Source organism: Psammomys obesus, unplaced genomic scaffold, assembly GCF_907164565.1.
Source record: "Psammomys obesus unplaced genomic scaffold, mPsaObe1.curated_primary_1811, whole genome shotgun sequence".
Classification (NCBI taxonomy): domain Eukaryota; kingdom Metazoa; phylum Chordata; class Mammalia; order Rodentia; family Muridae; genus Psammomys; species Psammomys obesus.
Genome location: NW_026596057.1, coordinates 17643369 through 17668231, shown reverse-complemented (window position 1 = coordinate 17668231; position 24863 = coordinate 17643369). Strand labels below are relative to the sequence as shown.

General features: G+C 43.3%; 1 protein-coding gene across 1 annotated transcript in view; it reads right to left on the bottom strand.

The window, feature by feature from the left end:
- The window catches only part of CUNH1orf21 (chromosome unknown C1orf21 homolog), a 196857-nt gene that overhangs the window by 24685 nt on the left and 147309 nt on the right, over nt 1-24863 (bottom strand). Inside the window, exon 4 of the mRNA XM_055624496.1 lies at nt 3098-3174. Coding sequence (XP_055480471.1) covers nt 3098-3174 — 77 coding nt within the window. The remainder of the gene's footprint in view (nt 1-3097; nt 3175-24863) is intronic.

Sequence of the window (24863 nt, the reverse complement as noted above, 5' to 3'; positions counted from 1 at the left end):
AGGTCCTACTTCCCTGTCTGAAATTTGGTTATCTTTCCTCTCTCCCTGCTAGGAAGGGACTTCTGCTGCTCTGCACACAAGCTTGTACAGCATGAGTATGGGAGGCTAATATCCGCTAGACCTAAATGTTCATAAAGCTGTACACTGGTGTCTGCTTTAACTATCAAGGCCCAACGAATACCCCACTGGGCACGGCAAAGCTCTGTAAGATGGCCTTGTACCGGTAGAAGCTTTTCTTTCTGTGGCTTCTCAGCTCAGGGAGACTAAGGAACCTTGAGGCAAAGCAATCCAATGAAGGAATGATGGGCAAAACGGGTTTCAGCGCTAAAGGCATTCGGCTTTCTTTTCCAGTGATGCATCAGGTTTCCACTCGTGGAAAACTTCAGACACAAAAATATAAGGCTGTAATATGGTTTGGATCTGATAACGACCTCCCAAAGATAACGCCATGAAGGCTTAGGATTCTCAGAGGAAGGGTCTCTGGGGGTGGGGCCCTGGGTCATCAAGTTCCCTCACTGATGGATTCATTGACAGAGTTATAGTCTAATGGGTTACTGAGGGGGTGGAAACCTTAGTGAGGGGGGCTTAGCTGGAAGATGTAGGCCAGCGGGGGCAGTCTTTTTTTTAAAATTATTTTATTTGTATTAATTACAGTTTATTCACTTCGTATCCCAGCTATAGCCCCCTCCCCTCTTCTTCTATGCTCCTCCCCCAGCCCACTAATAGGGGAGGTCCTCCTCCCCTTCCATCTGACCCTAGACTATCAGGTCTCATCAAGACTGGCTTCTTTGTCTTCCTCTGTGGACTGGTAAGGTTGCTTCCCCCTCAGGGGGAGGTGGTCAAAGAACCAGCCACTGAGTTCATGTCAGAGACAGCCCCTGTTCCCATTACTAGGGTACCTACTTGGACACTGAGCTGCCATGGGCTGTATCTGTGTAGGGGTTCTAGATTATCTCCATGCATGGTCCTTAGTTGGAGTGTCAGTCTCAGAAAAGACCCCGGTGCCCAGATTTTTTGGTTCTGTTGCTCTCCTTGTGGAGCTCCTGTGCCCTCCAGGTCTTTCTATCTCCCCCTTCTTTCATAAGATTCCCCACACTCTGGGGGCAGGCTCTTGAAGGATGCATTTTGTCTCTGGCCCTTTCCATACTCAGTGTTGTCTGTCCTGTCACTCTTGCCTCCACTTGCTTGGCTACCACAGGGTAATCAGCTTTGTATACCTCATGCTCCCGGCCACAATATTTTTGTTTCATCACAGGCCAAGAAACAACAGAGCAAATGACTATCAGCCAAAATGAACCTTCCTTTCTTCAGGTGCATATTCTCAGGTATTTTGTCATAGCAATGGTAATCTGATTTACATAGGAGGTGTCCCAGTTGTTGTTGGTTTTGTTTGTTTGTTTGTTGTCAACTCAAAATAAGCTAGAATTATTTGAGAAGAGAGAACAATAAGTGCGAAAATATCTCCATAGGGTTGGCCTGAAGGCAAGCCTGTGGAACATTTTCTTACTTAATGATTGACGTGGGAGGGCCTAGCCCATTGTTGGGGGTTTTATCTCTGGGCAGATGGTCCTGGATGGCACAGGAAGGCAGGTTGAGCAAGCCAGAAAGGGACCTTAGCTCCATTTCTGGGCCTCTACATCAGTTCCTGACCTGACTTCCCTCAGTGATGAACTACAAGCCATAAGATGAAATAAGTCCTTTTGTCCCCAAGTTGACTTTGGGGACATAAAGTCTTTATCATAGCAATAGAAACTTAAGAAGATAGAAAGTACCATCCTCAAACATATTGCTTCTACTTGCTCAATTTACCAACACCAAAGTTTTCACTAGCTTTGGGGTCTTTGTTTTCTAAAGAGCTTCCTGGCATCTGTATGCTTTTCCTGTTTATCTATCTGTGACAATTTAATTCTTAGGTCCAGATAGAAATTCAAGTGGACAGAGGCAAAGCTTGGTCTGCCTCGATACTTGCACACCCATAATTCAACAGCCAGCTGAGATCCTCTTCCTTGTATTCTGCTTTTTCTTTACGAGTGTCAGCCATTTTCAACTGAACTTTGGGGCAGAAGATTCCTTCTAATCTTTCTGACCCACTCCCAGAAATGGCCACTTTTATTTGTTTAACAGTTTTATTTGCAAAACAAACAAACAAACAAACAAACAAACAAAACAATGTAAGCACCCATAAAACTCAAGCCAAAACTAATTACCAGAACTTTGATCACAAGCTATAGCTGACTCAAGTTAGTTCCCAGCTGTGTGTCCCTCTGCCCGAGAGAAACCCTCTTGCCTTTTACCTTGCAGTGTTTCAGAATGTGCTAAAGAGCCAATTATCTGCTTTGGTTATATTTTTTAAATTTATAGAGTGCAACATGTTCTGTGTAACTAATGTAGGATTAATTTCAAATTGCCAGGGTCCAAGCAGCAGTGTGCACGGCTGCAAAGCACTTGGCTAAACTGCCAACCCATCTTTCATTGTGTAAACATCCTGTATTTCACTTAACACAGCCCCATTTAAGGGCATTTGTCGTTTTTTCTTACTCTCAAGGCATTCCTAGTACACAAGATTATGCTTGCAATTTAAAACACACATGTGTACACACACACACACACACACACACACACACACACACACACACGCAAGCACTCACGCGCGAAGGCATGCATGCCACCCATACATACTGCTGTGTGGGAAATGTGATTTTATTTTTAGAATTATTTTCCATATTCTGGAAAATCTACACTGTCATTTGTATATCATCCTCTGTTTCATAACCTCTATTGTTGTGGATATAGTCTAATGATGACATGTTCATAATTTTAATGCAGCCATTAATTAGTAAATTTCCTTAAGATTTATATATACTTTATATCTTAATTAAAATCCCCTTCTAACCAAGAGCTGTAAAACTACCCTTCTTATTTATTTATTTTACTAAACTGGCCTGAAACTGTCAACTTTGATATGCACAGAGGATGTTCTGAGACTATGTTTTGTTTGCTGTCTCAGTTACTAAAGCTTTATTATAGGCCTTGATTACCTGGTAGGCAAAAATGGAGTTTTAAAGACAATACAAGGAAAACAGAAAGTAGAACTTACTTTGCTCTGGGTTGATGGACTAATCCAGGAATTTCTTTATTAGTTTTAAGCCTTGCATTTGAGCTGGCACTTTTTTCCTGAAACACAAGAACATATATAAAATACAGGATGAGAACCTGAGATTATGCGATAGCAAGCATTTTTGTCACGCTCTCCTTGATGTGCCCCTCTATCGAAGCTGTGTACCCCACCAAGGTCCTTGCAGAGATGTTACACAATACAGGCAGAGCCAGCCAGACATTTGAACAGGAAGTACTGTAAAGAAAAGAGGAGTTGGCTTTGTAATAGGTACACTCTGTTTAGAAAACAGCAAGCAGCTAGCGTTTAATTACTGATCTTTAATGGTGAGAAAGTTGACAAAAGGTTCCAGTGTTAGGAAGAGAGGGACGGGACAATCACAGGCACTGTTTACCTGTCCAGGAGAACTAGCTGTGGTGAAGACACTAAGGACACAGTGTGAGTAAGGCCGTAGCTGGGACAAGGATAAGGACAAGGACAGGACTACCAATGACTAATAGTTTTACTTCACAGTAAATTTTGGAACTAGATTCTACTGGATTGATCAAAGCCTCTGGCTTTTAGGTTGACAAGATTTTGTATTTCCAGCATAGCAGCCACACAGGAAAGAGACATTCAAGTGTTAAAGTGCTGGTGTATCTACCATCCTGGGCTCTTAGAGACGTACAAAAAGTGCTTTACACAGAGCTCCAAAAGCATACCCTTAAAGTGGAAGGAAACTTCCAAGCCACACTAACAGGAGGCTATTCATACTTAAAGGACTTGAACTGAGGCCCAAACTGAAGTGACCACTATTTAATTTAGGAGTTAAATACCACAGAGGATTAGCTCATGAGCTTCCCCAACTGTGGAGGAGCCTAGATGACATGAAACAGACGGACCCCAAATGGATTCTTTTGTGTCTCTTTCTCTGCAGAGAGCTGACACCATTTCAGTCAGTGGCATTCCAGCCACTCTTACATGCTCTGCCTGGTTGTTATTTACCATCAGACAAGAGTGGATCTGCATAATATTAGCACTCTAGAAATATGGTCATTTCATGTTCTAAGAAAAGAACACAATTACCATTTTCCTACAGGCCACTTTACCACCTTAGAGTAAAACTGTATTCACAACCCATCTAAGACGTATAAAGTAAGGCTGGTGAGCTGGATCAGTGAGGAAAAGTTTATCACACGGGCCTGACGACTTGAGAGCCATCCCTAGATCCCCTAGTGCAAGGAGAGAACTTCTAAAGTTCTCTTCACATGCATGCTAGAGACGCATGCGTTGGCCAAGCTCCCCGATGATAAACAAAATACATTTCAAAAGAAGTATGGGCTATACACTGTTTCCCCTGCTGGGGTAGACAGGGAACAACACATAGTTATTGGGTCTTTTACAAAGCAGGCGGGAGAATTAGCAAACTAACACACCAGCTCCAGGCACCTAGGGCCCATGTCCACTGTTTACCATTGGGGTTGTGCTGCCTGACAGGGGCCTCAAGCATCATGCAAGGTGCTCAGCATAGAGTATCAGAGCAGACAAGCAGTGCCAGCAAACACAGGGCCTCTCTGTGTGAGTGTTTGAGAGGAAAATAGCTCAAATGGAGCCTCCCTGCAGGGTTAGAGATACAGGTTTCCTCCAACGTGGGCACTTTCTTCTTGAAGCCGTGTGTTCTTAAACACTGAGAGTGGGCAGGTACGGTATATGCCACTTCCTTCTTGCCACATAATCTCCTTAATTTCTAGAGCTCAAATGATACATCATCGTTTTCAACCCCACAGAGGCAGGAAACTGAAAGGCCACACAACTGCAGCCTCTTCAATATTCTACTGATTAAACTACCTTACATAATTACATTATCTCTTCATAAAGGCCTATTTTACATACTCCTTATGAACAAACCCCCAAACGACAGAGGCTCAATGGCAAAACTTTCTAATGTGCATTCATGTCTTTATTTTACAAATTATAATTCATCAAGACCAACAGTAACAACTTACTGAGGATTTACTTTAAATAAGACAGTATCCTAAGGAATGTACATGTATTGACTTATTTTGTGGTTCATAAATATTCGCCTACATTGACTCATTTTCACATCTACACCACCTCTCTGAGTTAGGTACCATTTATTACATTTTATTTTTTCCTTTTTCATTCTTGAGACAGTGTTGCTCTTGAAGTCTCAAGCCTCATTCCTCAGCTTTACCGTGCTGAGATTACAGGGAACACCATTATTCCTAATCACCTAATCCCCGATTTATAAATTAGCAAGCCCAGGCATTGAGAGGTGACGAAGAACTTAACTGAGTTATTTAAGTAAAGAGACTCATACTGGCATTCTGACTCCAGGGTTCACACTGTTAGTCACTAGGACACAGTGCTCAAATGCTTAGTATCTACAGTCTTCAAATTTTGATACTTCATTCACATTATTTAAAAATGCATTTGTTGAACTCTCCACCTGTACCGTCAGAAGTCTCTTGACTGTTGTCAGGTTCATACTGGTAGATGCAAGGCTTTCCAACATTATAGTTTTTGGTTAAGGTTTCAATTTTATCACTGGCAAAAAACAAAAAACTACCCCCTGTCAATCATTTTCCTTGAAGTGACAATCTCTTTTCATTCATTGTTGGGAAATGAAATGTCAAATTCCCAGGTTGGAGGATTTTTTTGTTTGTTTGTTTGTTTGTTTGTTTTTTCAAGACAGGGTATTTCTGTGTAGCTTTGGCTATCCTAGACTACCTTTGTAGACCAGGCTTACCTCCTGCCTCTGCCTCCCAAGTTCCGGGATCACAGGCGTGTGCCACCCCCACTCAGCCTGCCGGGCATCTTCGTTTTAATGGAGCTATGCCATCCCGTTAAAAGAAAGAACTGCTAATTCAGCTAACAATTCCATCAACTTCGAAAGTGCTTTTCTTCACCAAAATGCTGTCCTTGGGCAGGCAAAGGAAATGCTTTATGCATATCTCTCACTGCACTGCAGGGCTGACAAAAAGATACACTCTAAGCACAAGTTTTAGTAAAATTAAATTTATAGTGCTTCATTGAGGGCAGTCTTAAGTGAAAATGGAAATTAGTTTTCTCCTATGAGTCATGATAGGGGGCCCAGTACACGCTGACTACTTACTTGTATTACTGCTTTCTTTTGCTATGATGAAACATTAGAAGTTTGGTAATTTATTACAAGAAGAAAAGGGGCTCATTTAGCTCAGTTTTGGAAGGTGAAAATCCAAGATCAGTTAGTCTCATCTGTTTCCTCATGGTGGGGGTACCCTTGGCTGGCCAACCCGAGGGCTGTGCAGACTACCCTTGACCACAGCTCCTCTCTCTCACACACAAAAAGCACGTACTGATTATTTGATTATGGCGCACACTTTATGTAAATAAAATGAACAGCCTCATGGGGTAAATTCACGTTCCATAAAACTTCTCTAGTATAACTGTGGTTCGGTGTGTAGATTACCACAGCCCAGGTTTAACGATTCCATCATTCAAAAAGAGTCTCCTTAAAACCATTAGTTGTTGATCCTCATTTTCCTCTTTAGGTCCCAACACGCATCACTGTCTCTACAAACCTGCATTTCCTACATTCGCATAAATGACATCCATGGTGTAGCCCTTTGTTTCGGCAGTTTTCACTTGGCACACTTTCGCAATTTACTCACGTGCAGCATGCCACAACTTCAAATTTGTTTTAATTTTAAAATAACAGCCCAGCATTTGAACATACCATATTTCGCTCACCTAACCATCACTTACTGGATAATTTAGGTTGTTCTCAGTTTGTGGCTATTATGAAGACTGATATCATCAGCATTCACATGATGAGCTTTTGTGTATGTACAAATATGTTTTAATTTCTCCTGGGGAGATGTCTGGAACTGTTGGGCTGTACAGTAAGCTTTGTGTCCCTATTGAAAACATCAACACACTGTTTTATAAAGTGGTGGCATGATTTTACATTCCCATCTGCAATGTGGGACGGGTCCAGGTCCTCCACATTTCACCATCAACACTTGGGCAGTTTCTCAATTATTCCTATTCCAGTGGCCGTGTAGGGCTATCTCACTGGGAACTCTGTTATTAAATTTTGACTTTTAAGAATTTGTTTTTATTTTTTCCCTATGTATCACCCCAGGATACTTTGAGCCTTGCTACACAGAGTACTGATACATACACTGGTTGCCTACATTTATCAAAGAAAGCCAGCTTTGTATTTGTTTAGAAACATAATTAACTTGTACTTCAGGAGTTGTTTGTCGGGGGTGGAGGGATGACTTGCCTTTTTGTAGAGGGGATGGGACAGGACACAAAAAGAGTGGGAAGAGATTGGTGGGGTGGTAGAGACTGATGGTCACAGCTGGATGAGTTAACTTATCAGGAGGCTGAGAGCTATGAGACCCCTGCTCTAGGAATGAAACTGGGGGAAATAGGAAGAAAAAACTAGGATGCTATTTCCCTTAGAAGACGAAACCGTCTCAATGCTATTTCACCCTTAAAAACTATGCACCCTACACAAATCAGCTGGGGACAATAAGAACCAAGCAGAAGGGACGGTCTTCCTCTCTCCACACTGGCATTCGGACTCTCTGGGACACTTGCTAAAACACAGGCTCCAGGCCCATTCAGGACACCCTGAGTCTCTGCAGGCCAAGGGGTCTGCAGCTGAAAAAGGAGTTTTGCGATTGTTTAAAAATCTGAGCACTTCACTTCGGAGTAAAGAAGCCTTCATACTTTGATTTCCCCATTTGCCCCGCACAGAGCAGTTCCTGTGGCTCTGAGCAGGGCAGCGGCCCCTTTGACTCTTAGGCTCAGTGGCTCCATCAGCTGGAAGAGGCATCCATCTTCCAAAAAAAAAAAAGCTTGCAAACTACTGTCAGGTAGCAACAAGCTTATTTAAATGACGAAGTAAGTTTTCCTTGGCTTGGAATAATTTCTTTCCTGAGGAGCAGCACACTTGTCAAGGCACAGTAAACGTCTCATTCCCTCCTCAGGTGCAGAGACAGTCAAAGCAACTGTATTAACCAATGCTGCTGCCAAGAGTTCCCCTACTCGCCTGGCAATGGCTTTCTTCAAACATTCTTTCTTCCCTCACCTCCTGGATGTTAAAGGAGGCAGCACCGCTCAGGATGCTGGCAGCAATCACCCTGCTATAGGCTGGCATGGAGAAAGCCGAGACATCTTTTCTCTGTCACCTCTTTGTCTCATTTATCTTGCTTGGGCTGACAGCTGTAGCTGTGAGGGTCTCTTTCATAGTTTGGTTTAAAGTGTATTCATGTTTTGAATGCCCAGTGGCAGCGAGTTAGTTCTCTGTTAGAAATCCCACAGTGCTCCACTGTGAGGTCTGGAGCACACTCCTAGCCCCTGGGTCTGCTACAGTGTCCTGTACAGTGAAAAGACGCAATGAACAAGAGAGCTCAAAGAATTTGTCCTATAGGTGGTTTCTCTCCGCCACCCTGTCTGTCTGTTTCTCTGTCTCTCTCCCTTCCTCCATATCTCAATCACCTCATTTCAGAAAGCCCATGGAAACTCTAAAAACATCTTACTTGACACTGAATATTTGATTTCTCACATACTATTAAGATGAAAAAGGACACCATCTCTTTTAGATAGCTTGTCTTCTGCATGGTTGTGATTAGCTGAACCACAGCTACTTCCCCAGAATTACTGCATGTTTACATATGCAAATGTCCGTTCCATCAGCTGCAGCTTTTAAACTTGGCCAGCCAACTTCAGAACAATAACTCAAAGCCCAACCGTCTAACCACTAGGTACAGAGATTTCCAGACTTCTTAGTATTTTGTTAACATAATTTACTGGTGATGAAGCTAAAATGTGAAGTCTCAGCTTTTTTTTTTTTTTTTGCAATTCCTTCCCCTTAGATGTCCCCGAGTTTCATCTTACACCAAACAAATGTGAAAGGGGCAAATCAATTCCAAAGCATCCTAATGCTTTTCATGCACTTGCTTTTAAAGGCAGACCGGAAACACTTAAAATAATCTTGTAAGTTAAACAGCCACAGGAAACAGCTCGGAACAGATTTAATTGTATATAAACAAATTTAGAACAAAGTCATTAAGTCACAATGTCAGTAATTAAAAGAAACAAGCCACAGTGTTACCAAATCCTACTGACAATTATAATTTTTAAAAGATGATGGTTTCCCTGGGATTTTCAAGGCATACACCTGCAGGGAGCTACCTGCTTTGGAACTGTATTCAGTTTTTGCCCAGGATGCTTTCATCAGCTAGGGAAAGGTAGTGTATGCTGTGTAACAAACAGCCTCCAGTATCAGGGAGGTTAACAGGATGAAAGGTTACTGCCTGTAGACGCTATTCATCCAGTGCCTGGGGTGGGGAAGTCAGATACTCAGGTTGAGGCTCCTCATCAGTGTAACTTTCAGACTCATCATGGCTGGAGATCATCAACATTAAATCCTCATATTTACTTGGCCATAATACATTACAGAACATACAAAGTCAGAAACAGAAAACATGAGAGCAGACAGATCTGCTGTGAGTTCCAGGCCAGCCAGGGTTATATTGTGAGATGTTGTCTTTAAAAAAAAAAAGTGAGAGAGGGAGGGAAGAATAAAACAAGAGAGAGAAAGAGAAAGAGAACAACAGTTTTACTACAAATTTGGCACGAGAATGTCATTATTTCTAGTATCTACTACATTTCTAAGTGCTTGATAATATTCTTGATCGTAGTACTAATATTAATGAATAATTCTCCCTTTCTGAAGTTTGATGCATAAATGTATAACAATACCATTATTTATATTAAAATGTGATTTTTTTTTTAATAGAAATACTGAAAAACGTCATTGAAAATTTAAACTGGATAAAACGCTGTTCGGAATTCAGAATAGGCTAAAACACTTAGTAAGAGACCACATTGGCTAGCACTGGTAAATTACTGTACACACAATGTGGACACTCTAGAAAAATGCATGGAAAGCACATGTGATCACACACCATAGCCTCTCCATGGCTCCTTTTTCTTTAAATAAAACAAAACACACGGGAATGGGAATCCTGCTTCCGTTGATCGTCAGCAGTTAGAGCAACGGTCTATCAACTGTCTGCTTTGCCTCTCATCCTTGTTCACAGCTGGTGTGGCATTCAGGTTGGGACGGAAGGAAAGGAGTTGAGTTTCTGCCATATCCCTCCATGCTTGGAAGAGCAATAAAAGACTCTGGATGTCACTCTAGATCCTGAAGAGTCTTAAGCAGGGAGGTCACATGACCAGATATGAGTTCTAGAAACACTGAAGGAGAGCATGAGAAGCAGAGGCAGGTTGTCTCCCGAGAAGCCTGCTGCAGCAGTCCCGGGGTGGTCTTTTGATGGGCTGTGCAGGGTGAGCCTGAGCGCAGGGAGGACGCAAGATTGCGGAGTGAGAAGATCAGTTCTCCGGGGCAATCCAGTGGGAGGTGTGGAAGCAAGGAGTGGAGGGGAAGGACTGGGGCCGGGAGATGCTGAGAGGACAGTGTGCTTTGAGAAGGTCCCTGCCAGCCAGGACTTCTTCAGATACAAGTGCCAGAAAGCCCATTTGATTTCCTTCAAGCCAGTAAGGAATGTACTAAATTACCTAAGAGGAATGGATCTGCTCTCATCCAGTTTTATGCAGGAAGTAAAGGATGTCTGACAGTCGGTTTTCGCTTATCATCGTGGTTTAATTTATTTCATGACCCTACCATCTCTAGTGCAGTTAAGAGTACAGAAGGAAAACAATGAGATTAGTCAGAGAGGGAGCCAGCTGGACACTTCTGTGAAGGTGGTATTCTTGCAGGACAGAGGGCTCTGTTGGGAAAAAAGGATGCAATGGCCACCACAGCATTTGTTATTCATCTGCCTATGGGCTCTTTGTATTTCAAATGTTTTCTATTAGAACATACGTGTGTTTGCTTATGTAAAGATCTACTATTAGAATGATAATCTATGCAACACAGCCCATATAGTGAGGGTATGTTTTCACGGACAAGAGATTTGAGCTTTGGATTGGTGAACAAAGATTTCTCTTTTTCATTTCCTTTTCTCCCAGCAACTCTAAAACTTATATTAGCAGAGATGTCATATTTATATTACATACATATATACATGCGCACATTTATGAGGCACCACTTCTGCGGTGTCTATATTGAGATTTAGCTACTTTTCGATTTAGTTCCCTCTTCACGGGTTTTTCCTGTCAAAAGTCTGAGAAATTCCTGTTTTCACAGCATCCTCCTTTCTGGCTCTCTAGCCCAGATAAACGTCGGATCTGCTGTGCTGTAAAGGCTTTACAGAGTGAATGAAGTTTGTCACCAGATTCCTATAGAGTCCTGCACTCAATAATCAGATCTGGCATTGTTCCATTCTGTGAGCTCTCACAGCCCAAGGCTTTCCGTAGAGACCCGGTTGTAGCTAGAGTCTAGGCTGAAAAGGCTCATGATTAACATTACAGTGCTAAGGGCCATAAAGAGCAAGCACCACTCTTTCCCCCTTTCTTCTTTTAGAGAAGCATGCAGCCAGAATAGTGGCATTGATCTTGACATGCTTAAAAGGTATGCTTGGCTTTGAGTTTCATCAGTTTAGCTGCACAGTCTTCCAGAAGCCTTCTAGCAAAGCTCCCATACTGTCCCTTTCTACAGTCTTCCTATATTCGGCGTATATTCGCCTTGAGACATCTGAGCGGGGCATTTACAGAGGTGGATGGATAGTGATAGGCCTGTGCAGCACGGCACGGTCGGGGAGGAGGAGGAGACGCCAACTGTTTCTGCTGCTCTCATGTCCCCCCTAACTAAGGAGCAGTGTTAGGAAACTTTCTGATCAGGGCTTCATCCTCCAGGAAATGAGCATGGCTTACTAAAATGACGCCTGTGAAGAGGCTTCTGAACAACTTCTCACCCTCTTGTTTTCACTCGTTCCGCACGCCCTGTAGGTCCAGCCGAGGTAGGCTGGATAAGCTGGGAAACCAATAGCCCAGCTGAACAGTGTTAGATGGCTAATGAGATCCAGGGCTGTATTACAGCTGCAACCAGTATGACTGACTGACTTCGACGGCGGCTTGCTGTCCTTTGCTATAACGGCACCTTCGTATCATTAGCCTTGCTAAGTCGCCTGTTCCCATAATGCATCTCACTCATGACATACTTAGAAACCTAATAGAAGAATTTCTCTATTCTTAGAAATCTTGACCGTTCCTGGACTGTTCCCTAAAGCTCATGAGTACTCTCCTCTATTAGAGCTGAACAGAAACAGGCGCAAGGGTTTGTGTGCATTTGTGCTGGAAACCCAAGGTTGACCTGGGAATGTTCTTTAATCTTTTCCCACCTTATTTTTAAGGCAGGGTCTCTCATTTGAACCCAGAACTCATCAACACTGCGAGTATGGCTAGCCAGCTTGCTTCTGGGAGCCCTCATCTCTACCTTCCAAGGGTTGGGGTTACAGGTGGGCCATCAGACATGTTCACTTGGGTTCTGGAGACCCAGACTTCGGTTCTCATACTCGAATGGCAAGCACTTTTCCTACTAAGCTAACTCCCTAGTGCTCTTATCTTAAAAAAGAAATAGCAACTTACTTTCCTTTGTTTAATAAATCCCTTTGGCTTCATACTGCCTTCTTAAAATTCTCCTATGCAGCATAAGCCAGGACCACAGCTGCTTCTGGCAGAGGTCCCCGAGGGACAGACTCATCAGGCTGCACCTCCTACTGCCCATGACACTTGAGAAAAATTAGTTTTCTGAGTCAGTTTGCTGATTCCCTCATTCCTTATCTCAAGAGCTCAGCAAGATTCTTCCTCTACTTGAATAAAAAGCAAAAATAAAACAAAATTAAAGTGGAGGCTTATGAGCATCAATCAAGTACAGTGAGCTGAAGATAAGGTCGCTTGTTTTTCCAAAGCATGTCCTTGGCAAGCCTAACTATGCCGTTCTTTGGTGTGATCGAAACCTCTAGATTTTAATATAGTTTATGAATCCAGATGTATCTGCATGTGTTTATAGTTACATGATATGGAAAACCAGCTTTAATTTGAAATATTATTTCCCATATTCAAATGTTATGAAATAATTTAAACTTTTCTGTTGCCTCTGACATTGATGTTTTTAATCACTTAGTATCACGAACATTTTCAGTTCATCTCATGTTTTCAGGTATGTTATCCTCCTCCTAAAATATCTGAAATAAGATGTACTTTGGCCTTTTAACGCTAAGCTACCAGGACAGCACAGTTTGTCACTTATACTATCCTTTCAAAGTAATTGATAAAAAGCTGCTCGTGCCAGGTGGCTCATGCCTATTACCTTAACACATGGAACAGGAAGGCAAGAGGACAGAAGTTCAAGACCACTCTTAATTCTATCTCAGCTTTAAGGCCAGTCTGTCACATGAGACCTTCTGTCAGTGCCAATCCCCACCCCCACTCCCCCAGGAGGGCTATTTAAGAAGACCTGCCAAAAGCCCATTACTAAACTAGATTATTTTTTTCCTTTAGGAAAAACCAACCAACCAACCAACCAACTAACCAACCAACCAACCAACCAACTAATGACCTGCTGGGAAAGCTTTACAAACATCCAAAGGGACCACAGACAAACACATCAGTGTTTTAACCTGTATCTTCCCAAACTGTGTTCAAAATGAGTGCTCCTTCCTCTGAGACTCAAAGGCAGGGCGGCATCCATTCTTCCAAACAAACTTAAGCCATCATGTAAAAGACACTTACCATGCAAATGATGACGGAAAGGATAGCTTTTGAAAAAGTTCCATGATAAGATTTAACTGACATCTCGGAAGAAACCTTATGCCACTCTGCAAAATCTCATGCCAGTAACATACTGACTTGGAAGTTCACGAACAGCACTATGTCTGTTGTCTAATGGTAACTTGCCATACTGGGGCACCAAAAGAAAACATGTATGTTGGGTCTTTGTGCCTAATGCACTTTCCCCTCTCCTGCTCCCTCTTTCATTTCATGCTACAAAGGATCAACTCCTAGATAATACTTCATTTGCTACTGACATGAGGGCATATGTAGTTAACTGATGTTCCCATGAAAATTCAACAGTGGAAAAACAGAGGCATGGACACTGAGAAGGTTTCTACAGTTTTAAAGGCAGTAACAAGACTAAAGAATAATAGCTAGCATTGATGCCATCTTCCCCTTGTTAGGCATCCCATTAGCCCTGAGGCTCTAATTGATTTAGATACAGATAAAAACCAACCACAGGCCCCCATGCTATTAGCTCAGTAAACGTCAGCCATAATTCTCACTGCTATTATTGTTTATTCAATTTGCCTCCGTTAATTCTGACAACAACTACGTAAGGTGAGAATAAGAGGAGGTCATTAAAGAAACAGAGATTTTAAGAATCTAAGATTCTAAGATGCACCAAATGGACATCTCTTTCAATACATATTTTGCATTACTTAAAGAGCTAACTCTACATTAATTGAAGAGGAGGAGGGAAGGAGAAGCCCTCTCATGTTCAAAGATCCCTTTTACATCTTAATGTCTAACAATGTCTAACAATGAGACCGAGGCCTGGATGGAAGACACATTTTTGAGGACAGAGTCTCGAACACTGGTGGTGTCTTTATGCTACTGCTCAGAAACTGTAGCTGCTCTTCCAGGCCAACACAAGTCTACATAACTAACAAGTAGAGATCAGGAATAATTGTGGGAGCACGCTCCTTCCAAAGAAGACATTCCATTAAAACATTTCAAAAGTACAAGTCATGACACCAAATAACACATAAAATGTACATCTATCCTGGTGTATATGAGAACTAGTTCCTAAACATTTAGGAATTTCGTGAGCCAACTACAACACAGATATTGACCGACACTATAATCAATGCCTGCCTCCTCCCTCTAAGCTGTTTCATCAGCTCTTGTTATATACAGGCATTAAACAATTTGTTTAAACATTAAACAATTAACATTAAACATTAAACAATTTGTTTAAATTTAAATCTTTTGTTTAAACAAAAAATTTGTTTGTTTACTCTAGCCACCTAGATTGGTGTTTTATAGTCACCAGGGTAGAGTGCCTTTAATTATGTGGCAATGTTTCTCTCAAATATTCTTTATATGGGCTCAAGAGGAAATGAAAGAAGTGGCAACAGGAACTGTCTACTCTTATCCAAATAAGGAGCCACCTGCTGTGCTGCTTCAGAATCACCTGATAGTACCATAACCTGCAGAGACTGGGAGGAGTTATAGTAGAGATAGACAAAGGAGTCCTGCCTAACGCCCCAGCCTATCAAGAAAAGGAAGGAAGACACCAAGACGACACTGTCAGCCTCCTGGATGAAACCCCTCTCTCCGTTGTTGTCCTGGTAGACAGCCATCACCCTAAGTTCATAAGTCTGTCTCTTCTCATGGCCTGGGTTAAATGCCTCCACCTAATAAAACGAGTCCTTTAGAACTAGCCATAGACTGTATCTTGTCTGTGTATATACAGATTCCTGTTACTGTGACAAATATTTGAAAGAACTGAAAGAGGAGAGGCTTATTTTCTTTCACAGTCCCAGAACCTTTAAGATAAGGTCATCTGAATTTATTGTTTTGGGCTTGGAGTGAGACAGAACTTCATGGAAGCTGGAATTTATGACAGAGGACGACAGTAGCCAGAAGGCAGACAGAGGCAGGAAGGGGCCAGGGACAAGGTACCTTTCAAAGACATACTCCCAGTGACTACTTCCTCCTACCAGTTCCCATTGCCCATCTTCCACTAAAATGAGAATCCGTCCATTGATGAATCTACTGATTAGCTCAGGGTCCTGGCAATCCAGTCACCTCTCGGACCCATCAGTTGGGAGCCAGGCTTCCAAAACATGAGCCTGTGGGAGACCGTTCATACCCCAACCACAGCAGCAGACTACAGCGGTAGTCACTCAGAGTTTGCTGCATGGATAAACAAACATTTGTCTTTCTTGTTGACTGCACTGTTCAGTAACTGTCGCTCCATTCAGAATAAAAGCTGGACACAGAAAAGGCTGGAGCATCTCAAGAGTAAACCTTAGAATGGAGACACGAGGGCTGGTATCTTTCTTTAGTGTAGCCTTGACTGAAGTTGTGCCTACAGGAAAAACAAGGCAGCAGGAAATAGCATTTCCCCAGACTCAAGGCACCATCACTTTAAAGCTGGGTTAGAAGAAGTTCATGGTGGTTTTACTCCTCAAAAATACATTTTATGTTATTTCAGGGATGGAAAAAGAACTTAATTTCACTCTAAATACCTGTGAAGTATTTTCACCATAATACTCTGGCTCACAATGGTAACGAATGTCAGTTTTTACTCATTCGTTAATAATAATAATAATTAATAATAATAATAATAATAATAATAATAGTAATAATGATTTGCGTAAGTGCTAAGAAACTCACAACATTCAGGAGACACAGAATAGCAGTTGCCAGGGGCTGGGAAGAAAGGGCAGTGAGTGATTACTGGGAACAGAGTTGAAGTTGTGAAAGATGAAAAGAGTCCTGGAGAGGACGCTGTGCTGGTCGTGCTCTAAGTTTGATAGATCATACTAGTGTATTACATGTGTAACAATTGTCAAACGATGAGGCCCCACCCATTTCTGAGGGACAACTGGCTACTGGGGAGGCAGTGTCATCTCTTTTAGTCCAGTAGCCACTGATAGGTAGCCCATGCCCTTTGCCCCTGCTCCTGGAAGCAAGCCTACCCCATTCAGTAGGCTAGACACCCCCCCCCAACACATAACCCCCACAACCCACAGACGTGCACCACACATGAGGACATACAGACACACAAAACACAGGACATGAGAATAGAAGGGGCATGAGAGAGGGTAATAGGGTGAAAAACTAAAATTCATTATATGCATGTGTGTATGCAACTGTCAAAGAATGAAAGAATTTAAAAAGTTGAAATGGCAAGTCTTATGTAAACACACATTTTAAAATTCTTGACCAAATTTATTAAAAGTACCATTTTTGTGTATTTCAAAACTAACATTACACAACACACACACACACACACACATTTGTTACAACATTTATTTGTGTGCTTTCACAGTGTAATCTGAAAGGATAACTTTGGTGCCACAAAAATCCATCAAACAACAGTGATCTCTAAGCTTGGCTGTCTTGGAAAAACTACCCATGCCTTAAAGGTTGATATGCAGGGCGTTGGTACAGTGCAATCACACACCACCAGAGCCTTTCATATACCTGTGGACTTTGAGAACTCAGAGCATCTAATTTGTTAGAGAAATATGGGCACCCAATGCCTGAGCTCGTTACCAGGAGAAACCCCAAGCAATTGTCTAGAGAAAGGCACTACAGCCAACGTTGAAAGTGAAAGCAGTTGAAGGAGGCAGCTCAGTTCACAGCTTGCCTGGAGATGAAGCAATGTTGGAAGGAGGTCTATAGTGGAGCTCGAAAACCAGGGTCCTGAAGATCTCAGCTGTGGGACAGAGCTGCTGTCCCAGCTCTTGGGTGAACACTGTGGCAACAGATGCCTGGACAGACTAAAGGACTTGAATTTCGGCTGTGTGGCCGCCTGGTAAGTAGAAGAGGAAGGTGAAAAGGTTCATCTCATCTACTGTGAGAGTCTATACCTTCTTGCCAGCATTCTGGGTATCAAATAGTTGGTTGGTGACAAGCAAGGGGCTTGATACTAAGACTGTAGACTTCCACCTAAGAGCTGAGATTTTAGTTTTGTATCCTTCCCTTAGAGTGCCTGCCTGCCTGCAAAAAAATGAATATGGTGACCTAGGAGTTGTTTGTGTGTGTTGGTGGGTGTGGCTGGGTGGCTGGGATGGGGGTAAGCATGGAGGCCAGAAGCTGTATTCCTCATCTGCTCTCAAGCTTAGTGTTTGAGATAGGGTCTCTCTATGAAGCCCAGAGCTCCAGGACTTGGCAGGATCTTCCTGTCTCCTCCCATCCCTCCCCCAGAGCTGGGATTATGGAGGAAGAGGAGTGGAGCATGCCACCTGCCCATCTTTTACATGGTTGCTAGATATCCGAACTCCGGCCTTCATGTTTGCAAGCACTTTCCTCATGGAGCCATGTCCCCATTTGGCTTTAAAAAAAAAAATGGAACCTCAGGTTCACACCTGTAATCCCAGTACTCAGGGAGGCAGAGGCAGGCAGATCTCTGAGTTTGAGCCCAGCCTGGTCTAAAAAGCAAGTCCAAGACTACACAGAGAAACCCTGTCTCAAAAAACAAGCAAGCAAACAAACAAACAACAAACAAAACAAAAGAATCCCAATCAACCTCTTGGTTTTAGTCTACCTTTTAGTATCTAGAGATACCTGGTGTTGGCAGTTCCTGGGCCTCTTGTCACCTGTAGGGTTTACCAGGCTTTCCTGGGTTTGTTGAGTCAGGTTCTAGCCTTGGCTTCCAGATTATGGAACCCTGACGTTGCTGTCTCCTGGTCGCTGTCTCAGAGGATTACTACTGTTTTATTCTGAAAGGCCCAGGGCCATGCTCTGCTTGTTCTCCTGACTCCTACTGTCGCCAGGCACGCTACATGGATTTCCTGTTTGTACAACAGTACCCGGCTGCTGTTATCACCCCACTCAGAGATGAGGAAACCGCGCTCCACGAACTTGCCCGTAGAATTTCAGGTTGGAAATCAAAGACTGGTCCGCTGTTCACATCCTTTCGTGGACTGATGGTAACACTGGTCACCAACCGACACTGGTTACGATGACCAGCACCGGTTTCCTGTGAGCAGTAGCTTCCAACAGCTCCAGAGCACAGGCACTGGAGCGGTTACCCCTTTCACAGAGGAACACAGCCTGTCACACGGTAATAAAGGGCTTTCCCAAGATCACAGTGCCCGCAGATGGTGGCCTCAGAGACCATATCTTGGGCAATCTCCAAAGACTGATGACTCCCTATCCTACTTTAGGAATCTTTCCCAGCCCTGTTACTTCTCTTTCCTAAATGAATGACCGGGTGAGGAGAGTGGGATGGGGGGAAGGGGGGAAGAAAGGCAGAGGGAAGGACAGGGCAGGAATCTCCCTAAACCAGTCACCAAAGCAGAAGCAAGGGATCCAGGATACCCAGAGTTGCAGTAATATCATTCTGAAAATATTTTAACAGGAAGTAATTTTGCTAGATTACGCAATCCCCTGCTGATAGCTATCTTCGACAGGCAGACTGGGGAATAATGTCCAGAATTGGCCATTTAAGTAGACGTGTAAAAATAACACATGCTTTAAAGAGAAAATGACAACTAGGATTTCCTTCCTAGTTTGCTGGCCTAAAATTACATATGCTAGGGGGCACTGCTGAACAATTTTAGAGCTTTTGTTTGGTTCATTCTTTGAGTTGCACGCTGTGCTAGAATATTGTGAACCTGTAGTATTTTTTTTTTTTGTTTTGTTTTTTAATTAAAAAATGCTTAGCTCCAGTCTGGTAAGTGTTAATTAACAAAATGTTTTGCTACAGAGGACATTTAAAAATAGCTTCATTCATTATATCTACAGTGACTTCTTATTTGTGCAGAAGCATCCGTCATGGTCCTGTCTTTTCTCTTCGCATGCAAGGAAAAGAGTTGACTGAGTTGCACAGAGGCAGTCAACTGATGGTGTCAAGGCTTGTGTCGTGCAGCAGGTAAGACAGTGTGTAATATAAGAGATCAACAAAGTCTACCTAGCAGCTAATACTGAACGAAGTATTAGCAGTCAGGAAATCTTGTCCTGATCTACATGCTTGTTACTAAGTCACGACACAGGAAACACATGGGATGATGGAGAGGAGGATGGAAACGGTGCACATCCTGAGCTTCCAGCTCGCTCTTCACAACCGCTTTGCCAAGGAAGTGAAGCAGGCAGGATCAAAGCTGGCCTCACTGCCTTCATTTGTCATGTCCCCTGTGCTCTGGGGGCACTTGGAAGTACACTTGATAATCACTCGAGAAGAATCTGGCTAAAAGTATCTGGTCACATCCACCCTTCTGCATCCTTTTTTTAGGGCTGAAGACATGAGGATCACAGTAACCCGGGGGTTTACTAACAGCTTTTACAGTGTTCTGTTGTAGGTTCTGAAATGATGCCAGCGATGTCAAGTTATATGAAATCTGCAGTTGCCCCGGACTCCAGGGACCAACACAGCCCGGAAAGAGAGCCCTCTCTTGCAGATGAGGATAATTACCTGCCAGAGGATGTCGCTGGTAAGGAATGTGACTGGTTATCTCCTGAGAACCACATTTTCCTCTCAGCAATGAGGACTTCTTTGGACCACATCACAGGACTACAATAGAAACAATGATGGACCAGAGCACATCATGACGTGCTGCTTAATTGTGGAGACCTCTTGCTCTCCTGTCTGCATTCTTCCTGATGAAGCCTAAAGCTCATGTCGGTAGCCTGAAGATGAGCACAGACACATCTGTGCCCTTCATCTGTTCCTTTTCCCTGAGTGCACAGATTCAATCCCCACTCTCTGTTTCATATTATCTAAGTGGCTATGAAGATTGCTGAGTCTGGTCCTACAAGACCCCTAAAGCTGGTTTTGCCCTAAATTATGTAATTACCCAGGCTCATTTTTAACTGGAAAACATACATACAGCCTCTGCATACATCAGAGGCTGAATGACAAGAGGGACTACTCCAAAGACCAAACAATTAGGAATTAAGCACAAATTCAAACCCATATCTGTCACTGAACTTTCATTGGCGGTGTTAGAAATTATTTGTTGTAGAACTCTAAGTTCCATATGAAATAACTTTAGTAGCACATGGCTAGTGTTTTTTTCTTAACTAGTAAAGATAATTGGTTCCATAGTTACAAGTTTTTAGTACCTCTTCAAATTTAAGTGAGGAAGGGTCATTTGTGTGTACTGGGAGGCTCTGTGTAGATAAACCACAGCATACTAAGGTATTATCAGGTCCAAAAAAAAAAAACTCCATTCCCCCAAATTCCAAAAGTCAGAAGGGACAAATGGCTATCTGTGGTGCCTAGGAACATACCAAAGCCCACGCTGGCTTCCAGGCTCCCTCAGTATCACAGGTACCTGTCACACATTTCAGAGTCCATGCTATGCTCATCTCCTCCTCTTCCTTAAACTTCTCTAGCTCACGGGCTCCCCACTCCACCTCCCAGCTACTCACTCTACTTATAACCCTGCCATTTAGGGTATGCTTTCTCTCTCTATCTTTCTCTGTCTCCCTCCTCTCTTTCCCCTACCATTCTCTTGTGCTCTACTCTCTATCTCTCTAAGCCCTCCTCTGCCCGCCCTCCTGCTTTTCTTCTGGCCAGGTCCAGTCTGCTGGTCATATTCCATCTACTACTCTCTCTTTCTCTGCTCTGGACTCTTCCAGATGCCTCTGGATGTCATTTTCTCTCATATCTACAATAAAAACCTCCCCTTAACTATGCCACCAAGCAGTCATGTCATCGCTTTATAAATACATCAGTGGAAGTAATGTCTTTCCCTGTATCTCTGATATTTTATGGAGCTGCTAGAACAACTACAAAAGGAGCCCAGTGACTGACACCCTGTCCAGACAGAATCAGATCCATCCACGTTCACAGAGACACGTGGGCAGGAGAGCTTCCTCACGTCACTCTGATTAAGTGGAACTTCAGCCCCTTTACTTTCTATTCATGAAGTCCAAGATAATCTCTGCTGCCGTCTGACAGCTTTGGAACATAGAGGCACAGTGTGGCTTTCTCCCTGTGCTCCGGGACACTGTGGGAGTTACTTCCTGTACTGCTTTGTCTCGAAAGAACCCTTTAATTTGTTCTTGGAAATAGTTTTCCCCAGCACACACAACACATAGATCTTTTTCAGCTGGCAATAATAAAACTTCTATTTTGATGGGTATACAAAGAGAGAGAGAGAGACTTTGAAAGGGCTTTGGTGAGTGAAAGCTGCTCCCTGATGAATAAAAAAAGAAAGAAAAAGAAAACCGCAGGGGGAATCTCCCACTCCCTCCACTCCCGCAAAGGGTCACATTTCAAGAAATTCTGAAAAAATATAGCTATTTGCCAGACAAAGTTAGACTTTCTAGAGCCTAAAGTAACTTTTTACTTTAGGAATTACTTAGAACATTTAGGAGGGAATAACTGGGTGAGGACTAGGGAGAAGTCGTATGATGATCAGATTGTGTCTGTGACCACATCTTCATAGTTGATCCTGAAATGCCAAATGCTGCCTTCATGCCACCACTGGGAGGATTTGCCATCCAGGTTACAGCTGGCCAGAGACCAGGTGTCCCTCCTTTCACTACCCACTCTGAGGCCATGCAACTGGGGTGGGGCATTACTTATGAGAGTGGGGCATTGCTCATGGGGGCGGAGGCATTGCTCATGGCTCTGTTTCTGAGCTGTGGACAGAGGTGATTATCAGAAGTCCTTGGGCTAAGCAAACCCAGTGCCGCAGTTTCTTCTATATTATAATTATCAGTAATTGTCTTCTGTGTGTTGTATGTGTTCATGTACATTTATAGGTATAAATGCTAATGCATGTGTGCCATGGCTCATGTGTGTGAGCCACAGGACAACTTTGGGGGGGGGGGTCGGTCTAGGTTTTCTACCTAATTTGAGACAGATTCTCTCTTTTTTCCACAGTGAGCTGGCTTGTAAAAGTCTGAGGAGTCTCCTGTGTCCACCTCCCTATTGGAGCGACGGGAGTACAGTCTCCTCTCTGTGTGTCCAGCCTTTACATGGGCTCTAGGGATCTGAACTCAGGATCTCATGCTTGCATGGCAAACACTTTTACCAACTGAGCCATCTCCTCAGCCCCACGATTTAGCCTTTCCTTTCCCTCCCTCGCCCCTTCCTTCCTTCCTTCCTTCCTTCCTTCCTTCCTTCCTTCCTTCCTTCCTTCCTTCCTTCCCTCCCTCCCTCCCTCCCTCCCTCCCTCCCTCCCCACCCCCTGGCTCAACAGACCCAGAGATGTTTGCTATCACTGGAGTTTATACAAACCATCTTCTTTATTCTGGAAGGTTATTGTAAAACGTTGGCTCTTCAGGCTTATAAAAAGCTCAGAGTGTCCTTTCTTTGGTTCCTAGAAATCCCAGATCTGAAATACCTTCCAAAATACCGCACTAGGGATGTCATGTGTTCAGAGCAGTGCTATGAGAAATGCCAAAGCAAAGCATATAGATTCCCCCCGCCTTGTCTTTTCTACTGAACCAAGAGCAAAATGTGACTAATCACAATTGCCCCATGCCTACCTGCTTGATATCAGGCATCTTCTATGAAGTTTTGCTAGCCCAAATGACCTGGCATTTTACAGACTGGCTTCCCCAGCGAGTTCCTACCGAGGGCAGCACTTTCCCCACATTTTACAGAAAGGGGAACTCAAACTCAGACAAGAGTGAAGTGCCCTACCTCACTTTCAGGCTCACAGTGTAGGTAGTGGCTTGCTGTAGATCCTCACTGAGTAGGCCCGACTCAGCCCTAGCCTCTTGCAATCTCACCCACCCCTGTGCCTGCAGAACTTAAGAGCAGTCACTGACTGCTTGTCTCTTGTCACATAAAGTCCAATGGATTTGGTATGCCATGTACTAACTGATTTAACACTTGCAACGATTCTTTGAGGAAGCAATGATATGTTACTGCCAACTCTCTAGGAGGAAGAAACAGAGCCTAACTTCACACTGAGCGTTTGACTCCAGCTGTGCAGCCAGCTGTGTGGAGAGCCTGGCGACCTAGGAGATCCCTCTTCTCACGTGGGATGTATCGGCAGTCAACGGGCCCTGTGCCGAGAACAGACAGTTGTACTTCACTCTCTTACTTTATTCTTAAAGATTTTTTTAATATTTTTGTTCATAACTGTATGTTTTATGTTTATTTTGGCTTTGGAATTTCTATTATAAAAGTTGGTTATTAAAAAAAAAAATCCCAGGAACTAAAGAAATGCACAATTTGCCAAAGCCAAGTTCTGAATGCCTTATGAGGGAAATCAGCTGTCGTGACTCTCACAGACGGGGGCCACAGAAACCATTGGGGTTATTTACTGATGCACACGGACGACTTTACACGTAGCACACTTGGTAAAGTCTTCTCAGGGGCGAGTATTAGGAAGGCAGGGAGAGGGAGCTGGTGGGAGTGCGAAGCCTAGCTAAGGCCACTTTTCCTTTAAAGGTTGCTAATGAATTAATGAAATGCAAGGAGAAAAGGGAGCTGAGGGTGGGGGTAACCCTGGCCCCGGGAAGCTGGACGTGGACACCATAACAGCTGCCCTTTTCCTCTTATCATTTGGAATGCCAAACAGATAAAGCAGGGTACACACGAGGCTTTGTGTGCACATGCCTGCCTGAATTCACTGCTGAACAAAGGGCTCATCTCAAGGAAGTCTAAGGACAACTGCAATCTGGTGAGGCTCCCTGGAGGCCCCACATCAGAACAGGTGTGCCCAATCAGGCATCTCATCTGGAAGGCAAGGCTCCACTAGCTAGCCTGTGGTAGCACCGCCAAGCTATGTCAGGTTAAAGCAAAATTAGTTAAAAATTAAGACATACTCAAAAAGCACCAAAATACCCTAAATGCTCTTAAAGCAGAAATTAAATCACGAAGGGAATGGTTCAAATTGGGTTTCTCAGACCAACCCAACACTTTAAGAGCAATAATGATTAATTCATGGCTCCCTCATTGATATTCATGAGTCAGGAGGCTATCAATTTGAGGGAGAGCAGGGGAGGGGAGGGCAGCTGAGACACAGGCAAACAAAATCAGAGATAATTCCTAAGTCCTTGTAATGCTTGCCAGTGTGGAGAAGCTACATATTGTTTAGAGCAAGATAAAAACTGAAAAGGGGGGTGGGGTGGGGAAGCCATTTCA